The sequence below is a fragment of the Ambystoma mexicanum genome, chromosome 3q (genome assembly GCF_040938575.1).
Source record: "Ambystoma mexicanum isolate Mex_15411 chromosome 3q, UKY_AmexF1_1, whole genome shotgun sequence".
Classification (NCBI taxonomy): domain Eukaryota; kingdom Metazoa; phylum Chordata; class Amphibia; order Caudata; family Ambystomatidae; genus Ambystoma; species Ambystoma mexicanum.
Window position 1 is genome coordinate 744639466 of NC_090926.1, and position 14580 is coordinate 744654045.

General features: G+C 46.9%; 1 protein-coding gene across 7 annotated transcripts in view; it reads left to right on the forward strand.

Moving 5' to 3' along the window:
• RNF157 (ring finger protein 157) overlaps positions 1–14580 on the forward strand; it is a 1722220-nt gene that overhangs the window by 531803 nt on the left and 1175837 nt on the right. For all 7 annotated transcript variants that reach the window (XR_011305109.1, XM_069654703.1, XM_069654704.1 and 4 more), the window contains one exon: positions 8860–8926. Coding sequence is in view for 6 of the 7 variants with exons in the window: in XM_069654703.1 (XP_069510804.1) it covers positions 8860–8926 (67 nt within the window). In the remaining variant the exon portion in view is untranslated. The remainder of the gene's footprint in view (positions 1–8859; positions 8927–14580) is intronic.

Here is a 14580-nt window from a genome sequence, read left to right on the forward strand (position 1 = left end):
TCAACATTGGCTACAATGCATTAAAATTGAAAGAAGTGTAGAGCATGATATTAAAAAGATATCACAAACCGGAGTGAAGTCCTACAATTTTAGTTCTTGGCCCATACCTCACTGACCGCCTTGTGGGTACAGGAAAAAGGACCAGTGGCAGGGAGGTACCCCCAGAGTGATGTGAGGAGAGTTCCATAGGATCCATGGGATAAAAGTCAATAGGTTAGTTGCTTTAAAGCCACCACCATCACTGCCACCCATCTTCTCGGTCATCCGACCCATGAAGCGCGTGTCAGTTGAGGCTTTCGCCGCCACCTTCTCACTCCCTCCTCCCCCTTTGGCTGACTCTCTCACCCTGACACAGCCCTCTCCATGCTCCACTCTTCTATATCTGGTACTCTTGATATCCTTGCCCCTGTCATGAGAATCCACCTGAAGCCCAAAGCCAATTGTAACTCCTGGTATGACTCAGACCTCGTCACCCTAAAATTCAATTGCAGGTTGGCCGAGAGGAAATGGTGTGCTTCATGTTCATCCTCTGACAAACTGGCCTGCTGCAAAGGCAATACTGGCTCTCCGTCCTCACCAAGAAGTGAGCTCATATCCAAGCCTGCATCTCTGCGGCATCTAACAACTCAGCTGAACTCTTTAAAATCTGCAAGGAACTGGCCAATCCTGCCGCGTGTCTCTACCGCTCCTGTCCCTTCCCAGGCCCTCTGCACGGCACTGGCTTCTCACTTCATTTCAAAAACTCAGGACATCCTGTCCTCACTCTCCTCCTATCGCCTCCCTCCCACTATTCCCTGCTCTTCCTCTGGCCCTTCTGCAGCCACCCTCCGCCTCCTTCTCTGCCTTCCCCTTTTCTCTGCAGACAAGGTTTCTAGACAAGTCCCGTTTATGAAAGTCTCATTGAGACAGGTTCACCCCTGTTCCTCAAACTATCAAGGACCACATCGACTCCCTGACTCCTACCCTGGCTGATTTCTGCAATGACTCCTTCGCCACTGGAGTCTTCCCATCCCCCCTAAAGCACTCCCTTGTGCACCCTTTTCTTAAGAAACCTTCTGCAGACCTCTCCTGCCCGGCTAACTATCGCCCAATCTCCATCACTCCCTTCCTGGGCAAGCTCCTTGAGAAACTAGCCATCTCCCAGCTTAATCTCCACACTGAATCTGTTGGTTGTCTTCATGTCCATCAGTCTAGCTTTAGAGCTGCCAGAAGCATGGAAACTGCTCTCCTGAACATCTGTGAAGACCTGCTCTCCAACCTTGACTCGAACACCCCTTGCGTCCTCATCTTGCTTGATCTCTCTTCTGCCTTTGACACTGTCAACCATGCCATCCTGCTCAACCGTCTCCGTGATAACCTGGCTATCACTGGTCTGGCACTGGCTTGGTTGACGACTTTTCTCTCTGACCGACCCTCCCAGGACAAACTTGGGTCCTTCCTCTCCGCTATCTTTTTCTCTATCTGTGGTGTCCCCCAGGGGTCTAACCTCTTTCCCTGGCTGTTCAACCAATACCTGGGACTCCTTGCCCACTGCATCGCCGCTCTCTGCCCCAACTTTCAGTGCTATGTGGATGACACCAAGCTCTTTTTCAGGCTACCCTCGGCCTCCTTCTCTCCCTCCCTTATCTCTGACTGTCTGTCTGCTATCCAGGAGTGGTGTGCCGCCAATGACCTCTGCCTTAATGCCAGTAAGACTGAGATTCTCCTCTACGGCACACCCGCTCCCTCCTTTCCTGTTGCTCTCTGGCCGGCCACTCTTGGCCCTCTTCCAGCTCCCACCAGCAAGGCTAAAAACCGCAGGGTAATCTTCAGGAAAATACAAACATCACAGAGTGAGAGAAATAGAACTGAATTAGATTACATTGGGAAAATAGAAAGATTACCCAATACCCAAGAAATGAGCAGAAAGTAATACCTGAGAGAGACATTTGGGAACCAATCCCCATTGGGGCCAGAAGGATAAATCGTACATATAAAAGAACACTTTGGAAAGAGGTGAGTGAGTATTTGAGAATCAATCACCTAGCAAGAGTGAAGGATAATATACAAGAGAACTTTGAATCCTATAAAATTGAGAAAAAGACAGGCAATTCCCTTAGGGAGTTACAGAAATTAACTCAAAAAGTTACAGGAGACTATTTACGTATGGTCTATTAAATAGAACATTAAAGCATCTGGATGATGACACAGCATTCAGGGGAAATGGAGTCCTTCTCCTGACCTTAGTTGGTTTTTATAGTGGTAGGGTCTTCTAGGTCAGATTTACCCAGCAGACTGATTTATTTGGACTGTTACTCACAACGGACTAGCACCTTAGTGAAGTAGGCAGGGAACACCCTATAGTGATAAGGATAGACAGGCCTTATTCTATCATTTAATAAAACACTTGGACCGTGTCCTCGTCTGGCTTGCCACAGGTGGCAGCAGGAGTTTTTAGAAAGCCTAAACTGGAATATTTACAAACCACTGTACCCAGCTGATGTGGCACGAGAATGGTGAAAAACTACTAAAACTACAGGAGTTTGTGCGGGAAAATTGCTTCATACGGTTGGCAGACTTGCTTCTTCCAAGGTACGGAACACAACTGTCAAAATACACTGGCTGAGGGCCAGCCGTCCAATCACTAAAGGGGCCTGGCCGCAAATGGTCAGATGACCAGCCATGCTTTTTGGTTGTGTAGGATTATTTAGCCAAGAGCACCCCCACAGGAGGTGAGGGGAAGAGCTCAGGACCTACACTGAGCTAGGCCAGTTTAAACCAATATGGAGGCTTTCATCTGGGTTAACAAAAGGTTGATGTGGTCAGAACAGCCTTTTTTGGCCACCTCGTGATTGCTCTGAACAAAGAGAGGCGTAAACTACAAAACTGTCAAGAGCAGGTTTTTAAAAATGCAAGGCACATTAGGCTACCAATGCAGTAAAATGGCTTGCCCCTCTGGTGAAGCCAAAACCACTCCCTAAAACCAATGCAGGGTCATATAGCCAGCCCAAGGCAAAAATGGGGTGCCTGAGTGGTACCCCTGGGACTGGGAGCCTTGGTGGGGGACAGGGAGTGCAAGTCGAGTCTTGGCCATCAAAAATGAAGTTGGTGATTAAAGAAAATGGGTGGAAATAAAGATAAACATTGATGGACCCTACAAAATTGACCCCAATATCCCCCCAAAAAGGAACTCTGTCTTAACAGCCTTCGTAAACCTACACAGGTTTGACACAAATATTGTGTTTTAAGCATAGAAGCATTTAAGCTAAGTCTAAGAAGATCAGGTGATTGGTGCAAAGTACAATTAAAATGCACCAGAGCTGGAAAGCCATTGGAATTTGGGCACAGGAAATACTTATTAGGTAAGCAACACTATAAGGTAAGTAAAGCAATATCGATCAATATGCAAAACAGTTTGGTGGTCTCAATTGTAGCATACACTCCACTTTAGAAGTCACAGTTCTGATATTTGTTCTGCTAGTGCACTGTACAAAAAGCCACGTGGAGGGGAATAGATTTGAGCTATCTTAAATAGACCATATATGTAAGGCAAACAAACACACAGAAAATAAACTCCAGCAGTCCAATCCCCATCCTAGACTCAATGTCTCCAAAGCTAACTAGGGCAGGTCTTGCATACTGAAAGGATACTTTGTAATAGTGCTTACTGTTCCTCCATGCAGAAGAAAGGGGCTTAGTCCTAGAACCAGCCCAACAATCTGTAATACAATACAGTGAAGTCAGATTTACCTTGAATGTAAGGGGCAGCTACCTATCCATTGCACAAGGGGGTCGCCGGAGGAATGCCTAGACTGGCTTGACCACCAAAAGGCAAGGGGCATAGAACAGATATTTATTCAGCCCATCAAACTCTAAATGAAGGAAAGTGCCCTGGCCCAGGTACGGAAGGGTCTCTGGTTGGCACAGATCGGGTCCCTGTGTTGCGGGTTCTGGGTTGGGTACGGCTGAGTGACGGTTCCAATCTCCATTTCCTGGTTCCTTAGACGCACCTCAAGGCTGGACCTCAGGATTCCAACAAAGTAGAACCTCTTGATGAGACAGGGCCTTGAGGATGCACCAGAAGGAGGATGCACCAGACCAAGGATGCATCTGAAGACACCCCACCAAGGGCCAGCAGACACTGAGGCATTACAAGTGAAATCATGCTGCATGAGACTTCCCTTTTTGTATATATGGCTGCACCACCACAGTGATGTGATTCTAGTCTTGCGACGAGAGTGCTGGGATGTTTCCAGCCCCCAGAGTTCAATGAGATCTGTACAGTGATGCTGGCCCCTCCTTTGGTGCAGCCAGATACAGGCCCAATTACTCTTAACACCTCCACTGGCTGATGACAGCAGAGTAGGATTCAGGGCTAGTTGTTTCCACAAGTCCATGGGGGAGGGACATAAGGTACAGGTCTCCCTTGCCGAAAGAGAGGCAATGCTTCACTGGGCGGTGGATTGGCTTGACTAATGTAGGTTTCTGAAGTAGTCCTTTTTTGCTTTGGTGGTCAATATGAAAATGGTTCTGGATTATCTCCTAATATTATGGTTTTGGGGCTGGTGGCGACAGCAGGCCACCATTGGAAGGACTTTTGGAAGTAACATTTAGAGATTAGGGGTGGCTGTTCAATCATGGAAAGCCGCCAGCCCCAGCAACCCTGACATCACTCTGGCTTGCCTGTGTTTTGGGGCCAGACAGAGCCACTACCTAGTTCCCCCACATAGATCACCTTTCTGGTATTCTTGCAAGAAGCCGGCAAAGGTTCATGAACATGTGTCCATTTTCTACTTGAAAAGGGAGTACGATTTCCAGACAGGATAGAACAACTAAAATCAAGACTTAAAAGCACAGGTTTTAATTCTCTTTGAACGCCATTGTGGTAAAATGATAACCTCAGTGTAATAATGGATGGAGGCACTCTGGTAGACAGGTGGCTGTGTTACATCTCAACCATTTTTGGCACACTAATGTTGCACTGGAAAACCAAGGGGAAACAATGTTTCTCTATAGTACTGCCGTAGGGAGGTAGTGCTGCAGCAGCACATAGGATACATATGTGGAACAGAAGTCCCCTTGCATTGGCTGTAATGAGGAAGGACTGACGACTGCCCCCCAAAACAAGTGTGTTTAAGCTTGGAGTGGGGGTAAAAAATACTTTAATCACAATTTAGTCCAGGATCACAAAAAGCCACGCAAAAACACTATAGAGGATGGGGCAGAGGGCAGAGATCATCTGTGGCAGTTTCACACACAAGTAGGTCGGAAAGCTGCAAATGGATTTCTTAATACTTGGCAACTCCTTTTACTCTCATCCCTTTCTCCCCTCCCTTTTACTGTCCTCTCCTATCACCACCTACCCTATGGTGCTCTGTCTCCTATCTTTTCTAACTGTTTCTCTATTGACTATCCTTCTCTCCTCACTAAATCTGGTTGGAAGAAGTTTAAAAAGGATAGCCTGGTCTCCAACCTAGGTCTCCCTATCACTGACATCTATACCAGTGCCGCCTCTAGGCAAACCTTCACCGATATCTTCTTTGTCATTCCCTCGCCAGACCTATGGACTCTTCATATGGTCTCTGTGCTTTCTCCATTCTCTTCTTCTCCCATTAATGGTGGCACCCGGTAGGAGGCCCTCCTGGCCTCTTTCCACGCCTCTAAAATCATTGTTAATGGTTACTTGAATGGTAGTCTTGGTCCAAGGCCCTCGGGCTAATCTTCTCCCCTTTGATAGACGTTTACTGCGCCTCATCAATTTCTTTCCCTCTCCTGCTGTCCCCTCTCTTCCCTCCTCGGCTTCCTTGCCTCCCCCTGCTGTCTCCTCCTCCTTGGCTACCTTGCCCTCTCCTCCTTCCTCTTCTGCACCTCCGCAGGGCATACCTCTGATTTGTACCCCTCCCCTTCTCCTTATTGCCACTTTCAACTCTCGCTCAGCTGTCAAACACTCCATGGACATCTGCCGCCTCCTGGAGGAACTTGACCTTGATGTCCCTGGTCTCACCGAGACATGGTTCACGGCCAGCTCTGTCACAAGCTTTGACACTCTTCTCCCTGACGGCTACAAGATCCTCTCTGCACCCACGTCCAACCGCTCTGAAGGGGGTGTAGCCCTGATCTTCACTGAGTGGATTCCTGCCTCTCTCATTCCTACGCAGGCCTACTCCTCCTTCGAATGCCTAGTCTGTAGGCTCTCTCTCTCTCCTAGCCATTCCTTTACTGTGGCCACTATCTATCGGCCACCTGGTCAGATCTCCTCCCTCCTCTCTGAATGGGCGGACCTTTCCCCTTCCCTCCTGGTCTCGACTTCTCAACTCCTCCTTGGAGACTATAACATCCACCTGGATGCTTCCCGTCCTTCCTCTGGATTCTTTCGTGACCTCTGCGACTCTCCCTCTATTCTCCCCTCTGGCCCGACTCACACTGCAGGGCACACTCTGGATGTTCTGATCTCCTCAGACATTTCCCTTTCTATCCCTCTTACCACTCCTCTCTCCTGGAGTGATCACTTTCTCCTTTCCTCCCAGCTCGCCCTCTCTACCCGCCAGGCCAAGCCAACTCCAGCAGTGCCACCCACCTTCTCGGTTATCTGACCCATGAAGCGCATGTGAGTTGAGACTTTCGCTGCCACTTTCTCTCCTCCTCCTCCCTTGGCTGACTCACACCCTGACTAAGGCCTCTCCATGCTTCACTCTGCTATATCTGATACTCTCGCTGTTCTTGCCCCTGTCATGAGGATCCATCTGAAACCCAAAGCCAAGTGCAATTCCTGGTATGACGCAGACCATGTCATCCTCGAACACAAGTGCAGGGTGGCTGAGCGGAAATGGGGTGCTTCTTGTACATCCTCCAACAAACTGGCCTGCCGCCTGTTCCAAATGCAATACCGGCTCTCTGTCCTCACCAAGAAGAGAGCACACATCCGAGCCTGCGTCTCTGCGGCATCCAACAACTCGGCCTAACTCTTTAAATCTTTAAGGAACTGGCCAATCCTGCTGCAGTCTCTACCTCTCCCGTCCCAGGCCCTCTGCACGTGTCTCACTTCTCACATCCTCTCTAAAACTCAGGACATCCTGTCCTCTCTCCCCCCCCACCCCCACCCTCTCTACTCTTCCTCTGGCTCTTCTTCGGCCACCTCTCTTCCCACTTTCTCTGCCTTTCCCCTGACAAGTGTTCTAGACTAGTCCGATCTATGAAAGTCTCATCAAAACAGGTTCATCCATGTTCCTCCAAAACCATCAAGGACCACATTGACTCCCTGGCTCCTGCTCTGGCCGACTTCTGTAACCTTTCCTTCGCCAGTGGAGTTTTCCCATCCCCCCTGAAGCACTCCCTCGTGCAACCTCTTCTTAAGAAACCCTCTGCCGACCCGTCCTGCCAGGCTAACCATCACCCATTCTCCATCACTCCTTTTCTGGGCAAACTCCTGGAAAAGCAGGTCATCTCCCAGCTTAATCTTCACACTGAATTTGTTGGTTACCTTCATGACCATCAGTCTGGCTTCAGAGCTGCCAGAAGCACGGATACTGCTCTCCTGAACATCTGTGAAGACCTGCTCTCCAACCTCGATTCCAACACCCCCTGTGTCCTCATCTTACTTGATCTCTCTTCTGCCTTTAACAAGGTCAACCATGCCATCCTGCTCAACAGTCTCTGTGATAACCTGGGCATCACTGGTCAGGCCCTGGCATGGCTGGCTTCTTTCCTTTCTGGTCGACCCTCCCAGGTCCAACTCGGGTCTTTCCTCTCCTCTATCTCTACCTGTGGTGTCCCTCACAGGTCTAACCTCTCTCCCTGGCTGTCCAACCAATACCTGGCACTTGCCCACTGCATTGCCGCTCTTTGCCCCAAATTTCAGTGCTATGCGGATGACACTCAGCTCATTTTCAGGCTACCTTCAGCCACCTATTCCCCTCTCATCTCTGTCTGTCTGCCATCTAGGAGTGGTGAGCCGCCAATGATCTCTGCCTTAGGGCCAGCAAGACTGTGATTCTCCTCATAGGCATAGCCGCTCCCTCCTTTCCTGCCACTCTCTAGCCTGCCTCTCTTGGCCCTCTTCCTGCTCCCACCTGCAAGGCTAAAAACCTTGGGGTCATCTTCGACTCCACTCTCTCCTTCTCTCCTCACATCTCTGGCGCCTCTAATATGTCACACTACCAGCTGCACCTCCTCCGAGGTAGCCTTCCTTTCCTCTCCTTTCCCCAGAAGCTCACTGTGTTGGTGGTAGATCTTTCTTCTGCTGGGGCCTCCCTCTGGAACAGCCTTCCTGCCTCCCTGAAACTTGAGGAGAACCATCTCTGGTTCCGGAAGGACCTCAAAACCTTCCTCTTTGGTTCTCTCCTCCTTTCCCCTGCTGAACTCCTGGCTGAAACTGCACTGGTAACTTGGCCAACCTTTGATCACAGGCACAGGTCCCCTCCCCCGCCAGTTGCACACCTGCACTGCCCCCCTGGCAACCCTTGCACTTGGGGGACTGTTTCTGTATATCTACAGTCCCACACCAGCGCTTGACATCTGATGTCTGCACTTACCGCACTTCTCTTATTATTTAATTCTATTTACCCCATGTAATGCACTGTCCCCCCACACTATTCCCTCTTCCCCTGCACTTGCGCGATCTGAATGACACCTGGCCTAGTAGGACCGTTGTCTTTGTATTCCCTCTGTTCCCCCTCCCTTGCTGCTTCGTGCCATGAAACACTAGTGTATAGGCGTGTTATAAATGTCATATATCATATCATAATTACCTATTTGATGGAAGCGGCTAGAAAGTACTGCTTATCTAACAAGCAAAATAAAGTTAACAGGCTGTGATGCTGAGCAACATGTTCACAATACCTTCCTTCCTGTAATTCAATCAATTGTTTTTCTTGTCTACAGCTGACCTTTGACCTGGACAGAGAGGTGTACCCCATGGTTGTCCATGCAGTGGTGGATGAGGGCGATGGTATGAAAAGTTTAACTCTTGCTTTTGTAATTGCCTGATCCATATTCTCCCCTCTTCTCGTCCCATCCCCCACTCCTTGCAATGCAAGAGGTTTGTCTTGCCACTCTTGTGTGATTATCATCTTGTTTATATTTGAACTATTGCTCAATATTTTTGTTCTTTGTTTGTAAAATTCTGCCACTTTTCTTAGATCACTGCTCAGTATTGTACACTTACCATATTAAGACTAGACCGTACCACTGTTGCTTAATATTGTAGCATTGTACCAATGTCTTAAAATTGAGTGGCACTGTTACTCCCACTACAGCGATGCTCTGTACCATTCCCCTTATGTGAATGCAGAATATGAGCCAATGTTTCCATCACTGCGCAATATTATGCTGTCTCACTCTGCACTCTACAACTATCACTCAATTTCTTTTTTTGGCCAACTCCGCTCAATTCTACACCTTTCCACTATGAGGTTCATTGCTCTAAAACTGATGTAATAACTTAAAGAAATGCCTTCTTTCACTCTAATGAATTGTGATTTTGCCTGTAGGTGAAAATCGGATGGGGCTAATAACTACTGTGAAAATGTGCCACTATTGGAACATACAAAACCCGAGAATGAGAAGTCTTGCCTCACTATCCATGATCACTTGACCAGTCCTGCAGCCTTTCAGTTAGCTTAAAAGGAGAGATTTCCACAGTGAAGGGAAGCTTGGGAGTATATGAACTGGCAGACATATGATGATTTGCAGCAGAATAGAGGTGCACTTTGTAAGCTCACTCCGAGATTCATAAGCATGCTGGAGAGCCTGAGGAAAAGAACCGTTGTGAGCAGCAGAGGGGCTGACCACAGCGTGTTCAGTTACAAACCAAAGAAAGACTGCCATTTTAGCCAGCTCATAGCTACCAGAGAATTTCTAATTTCTTGTTTGGAAGAGGGATGCCAGACTGAGACCTCCCGACATGGAAGGGTGCAGAGACCCCACTGACTAGGAGTCATAAGCCATGTCGCAGCCAGTGAAGAGAAACGTTGAAATGTCAGGTCCCTGATGATCATGCATTACTCTGTTGCCGCCAGAAATGCCAACATCAAAACAACGGCTGGCAAGGCATGCCCAAAAGTATTTAGACACAACATTCTTATTTAATAATGAGGTTGAGGAGAAATGTACACCAAGGTAAGAAGAAAGGGTGTGTGTTTGATCAACCAACCCAAAAGCAGTTGTGGAGGTGAGCAGTGAGAGAGTGGGGTTCAGTCCAAGTTAGATGACAGAACACTAGAGGTTCAAAGAGGGAGCTGTTTTTATGGATGCCTGCTGGTAAATGTGGTTAAGTTTGCCAGCTTAATCAAAAAGAATTGAAACAGAGGAAAGCCATTCATGTTGCATTCTTTCATGTCTTCCCAATTGGTATACTAACCATTAAGAGGATTGAAACAAAGTAATTTATTACATTCTTATAGATGTGTTTTTCAGTTTTAGTGCAAGTCAGAAGCGAACTGAAGACAATTATTTCTTTCTTTCTGGTAGATGTGGTGGAAATTGCCAGCTCATAATTAAACTGAACTTAAGTCATTTAGGCTGCATGCTTCCGGATGTGGTTCAAATTGCCAGCCAACCTCTAAAGGGAATTGAAGGAAGACATTTGTTATATGCTGATATTTGGGGTTTAATGTTACCAGTTCAAGTCCCAGGAAAACTGAAAGAGTGATTTATGGTCCATGCTGGCATTTGTGGTCTGACTGCTAACCCAGAACAAAAAGTAGAACGACCAGTATTGGGAAGTCAATTTCTGTATTCTGAAAATGAAACGCAATTTTTACTGAATTTGCCAGTGACACCCATTGTGTCAGATAGAAATTTGTCACAGTACCAATGCTTTTATAATTTCAAAATGTCCTGACCATGCTTATTACGGTGTCACAATGACTCCACTGTCCATGTGTATATCATGTATTTTTGTACCTGACTAGTTCAACCACTTAAACTAATGGCAGATTCTTTTTTAGCCATTGCAGTACTGCTGCCCTTATGCCATCAATTGTTTTCCCTTTAGCCCTTGTTAACTGCTGCCAATTGAACATATGTAAGGTTTGTGAACTTGATTAATTATTGGCAAATTCCAAAGAGACTTCGTAGGTAGGTGATCTGTAGAGTTCAAACAAAGCTAGAAAGTAAAGGTGTGTCACAAGTAGAGGATGGGATACATAGTAGAATGGAAGTGGGGCAGGTAAGGGAAGCGGTCACCCATATTGCTTCCTCATCAGTAGTGTAGTATTTCTTGAAGGGCACTACACCTATTTCCAGAAGTAAAGGTTGTAAATTAATCATTTAGCATCTGAAATCTTTAAAGCAATTTGGGAATAGCACAACCTGGTATTTGCTGTAAAAATCAGGGGGATAAAATATAGAAGCACTCAATTTCAAAGTGATTTAAATCTGAGTATTAATAGTGCCTCCATATTGCCTACTTATAGTTGTGGAAATGGTCTGCATACTTGAAGTTAATAAGGTGATGTTACATGACCCACATATATTATGCTTCATCAATTTCTAGGATGATTCTGGTATTTATTTTAACCCTTGGTAAAAGAAAATCTGAAGCTACATTCAGTACATAATATGAAATATAAAAATTCAGGTGTGGGTTTGGGTGTGTGGGCTTGGCCCCTGTTAGCACAACCCTATTGGTTTGGTAAAGAGTTTAATATTCTGCAAAATGTAAAGTTAGTTTGAGATGGCAGGAAACCATGAACTTGTGATATATTTACCATGAATGTGTGTTATCAGCGCTGGTTACTCACTATGGCCTTGCCGGGGAGGCATCGGCTTCCCCAGGGCAGCCGCTGGCATTGGGGCTCACGTGGACATCTGCAATGGTGGCCTCTTGTGAGGGATGTACTTTCCTCACTGTGGCCGGTGGTTCTTGTGTGGAGAGGCAACCGTCTGAAAAGTAGAAAAGTGGGAGGACACGACGCAGTAGCTCCGGTGGGCAGGTATTTCAATAAATAAAACCAAGTTGAAGCACTTAACTGCATCTGTTACCTCTTCTTAGAGCTCTGAGACACAATCTCACATTAGCGACGAATGGCTGAGGGAAAGTACCCACATTCTCATCCGAGATTGTTAGGCAGAAACCTGTGCAGTTCCCTCTGGGACCACTGCAAAAGATTTAGGACTACAGGTGTTTGGCAGTAAACCCACTTGGTAGTAGTCTGTACCACAGAGATTCACTTGGTAGCTGTGGCTGAGCAGTCAGACTTCCCTCAAGAAGAGTTAGGCACTATACAGAGTATTCACAATAGGTCAAGAGAACACAGTAGAACAAGTAAACACTGACCAGGGCTTGGTGTAAAAGAGATATAATTATTTATTTAAAACCACATCTAGACACACAGAGGCACTAATAGTAAGCAATTCAAAAACACGGTCACTAAAAGATATACACTCCCTTAAAAGAATATTAGAGCGCTTAGTGTAGATGGCACTTTAATAATTCGTTTTAAAAAGGGAGAGAAGAGCAGAGAACAAGTTGAAACAGATCCCAACACTTTTACCAGAACATAACAAGAGAGGAAGGCAGAGTAAAACCGTGAAGTGAGAGTTCAAGAGGTCGGATCCACTTTCAGAGGATCCAAACGAAATGTGTCCAAGATCACACGGTTGCAGTGCACAAGTCTTGTAAAGGTTCAAAAAGGAGTTGGACCAAAGAAAGGGACCAGTTAGAGGGTCAAGGCGGCCAGCCCAGCCCAGTCCAGAAGGTTAAGGAGTGATTATTACATTGTTGCAATCTTTAGAAAGGGAGGCCTGGCGGACACGGTACCTTAAAATGGTGAGAACACTCCAGCGGGGGCAGTTGTTCCTGGCAGCGGATGCAAGTTGGTGCTTCGTCCGGGCGAAGAGAGGATCTCGTCGTGGAGGAAGACAGGAGTCCGTTGCACTGCCAGGGAAGAAACCAGCCGCAGAGTTTCTCAGTTACAAGGAGCGGTCCGGTGATTCGCGGTTCAGTGGTGAGTGGCTATCCGGCTGCCGGGGTGCTTGGCACGGGAAGTTCGACCACAAACCGGGCTGGGGTGCGAAGAAAGAAAGGAAAACTGGTTGTGCCCACCAGTCAGGGGGAGAAGCCTCTCCAGCCGGGAGATCTTCTCTGTCGTCGGGAAGTGGTGAGTCGGTTCTGCAGGGCTCCACCGGTGGTGTTGTCGTGGTAGGTCGGCTCAGCTTCTCCCTCGTCGGATTCTCAGGTCCTGTGGCGACTTCTGAAGTTCCAGTCCCCAAAGTCCTGCTTTTATGCATCATACCCCCATTCACTCAGCCTAGCTGTCAATCAAACATGCTAAGTGGTGAGCCGGCCGGCTCACCACTTGGGCCAATCACACAAGAGTGCGACTTGAGTTACCAAGGTAACTCAGTCCAGGGTGCCTAAACCCCCTCATACACCCCCTGTGGTACCCAGAGTGGCACCACTTTTGGAGGCTTCTGTGGAGAAGCCCGCCAAAAAGTGGAACAAAGGGCTCGACTTGGGTTGGAGTCACAGAAGAGAACACAAACGCCATTTTAGAATAGAGTCTTGGCAAAAAATACCAACCGGAGAATTAATATTAAATAAATAAACCAGCGGTATGTTCAAGGCTATGAGAATTAAATAATTAAAGTTGGTAGCCTCGAACAATGGGAAAATCCAATAGGGATATATTCGCGGTCGAATATAAAAAGTAGTATCCACTGTCACCATCCAAAACTCGATCAGGGGGGACGGAGACGTGCCCCCTCGACTAACAGACCCCAGGGCAATCGAATTGCCCCGACCAGTACGTCCACAATATGATGATTTGTACCGGTTTCCGTTAATAATTTGGGACTAGTAAAGCCAATTGTGACTTTACATGCCCTGGGAGACAGTAGTCCGTCCCAGGGTATGGAGTCTATGGTGGGGTGTCACGATGACACCCCTGTGTCACTGCACGGAGGGTGCTGTGTAACAGGCATAGTAAAACCACGTGAGACCCTATGGAGTAAAGGACCCCATAGCCCATAAAACGCATTAACAGTCAAAGAAACACCCTAAATCATGTCCAAGAGTGGGAGAAAAAGAGTCTCACTCTTGGCAGGAGAAAAAACAAACTACAGAAATCCAGCAAAGCTGCAGGGGGACTCACTAGGTTAGGAAATTCAGCCTAAAGAGAGAATTCTCCCTAACAAAGATCTCTCCCCACCACGATAACGAAGAAGAAAAACACAGTGCCACCTGCTGGAAAAGCGTTTTTTTGGATAAACTGTTACTTTAATGGAAGATTACAAACCTATGGGCAAAATGATTATAATTAAAGTACATTAACAAGAAAAGAAAGAAAGAAACAGTACTTTAGCATGCAATTATGCAAAACCTCAAAATGCACCTATCCTAGCTGTTTGACACCAGCGGCCCCATCTATTGAATGGGATGAATTGGGAAGCTTACTGGAAAAAATATATGGCAGCAGTAGACAATTTAAATGTTAAAGCAGAAAGAAAATGAACGGTTACCCACATTGGGACCAAAAGGTGTGAACAAATTGTGGATATGTGGGGATCACTCACTAGAGGAAACAATTGCTACAGCAAAGAAAGTGGAGTTGTGTACCAAAGCAGGAAAGAAGAAGAAGAAAAGTACCACAGAAGAAGCAG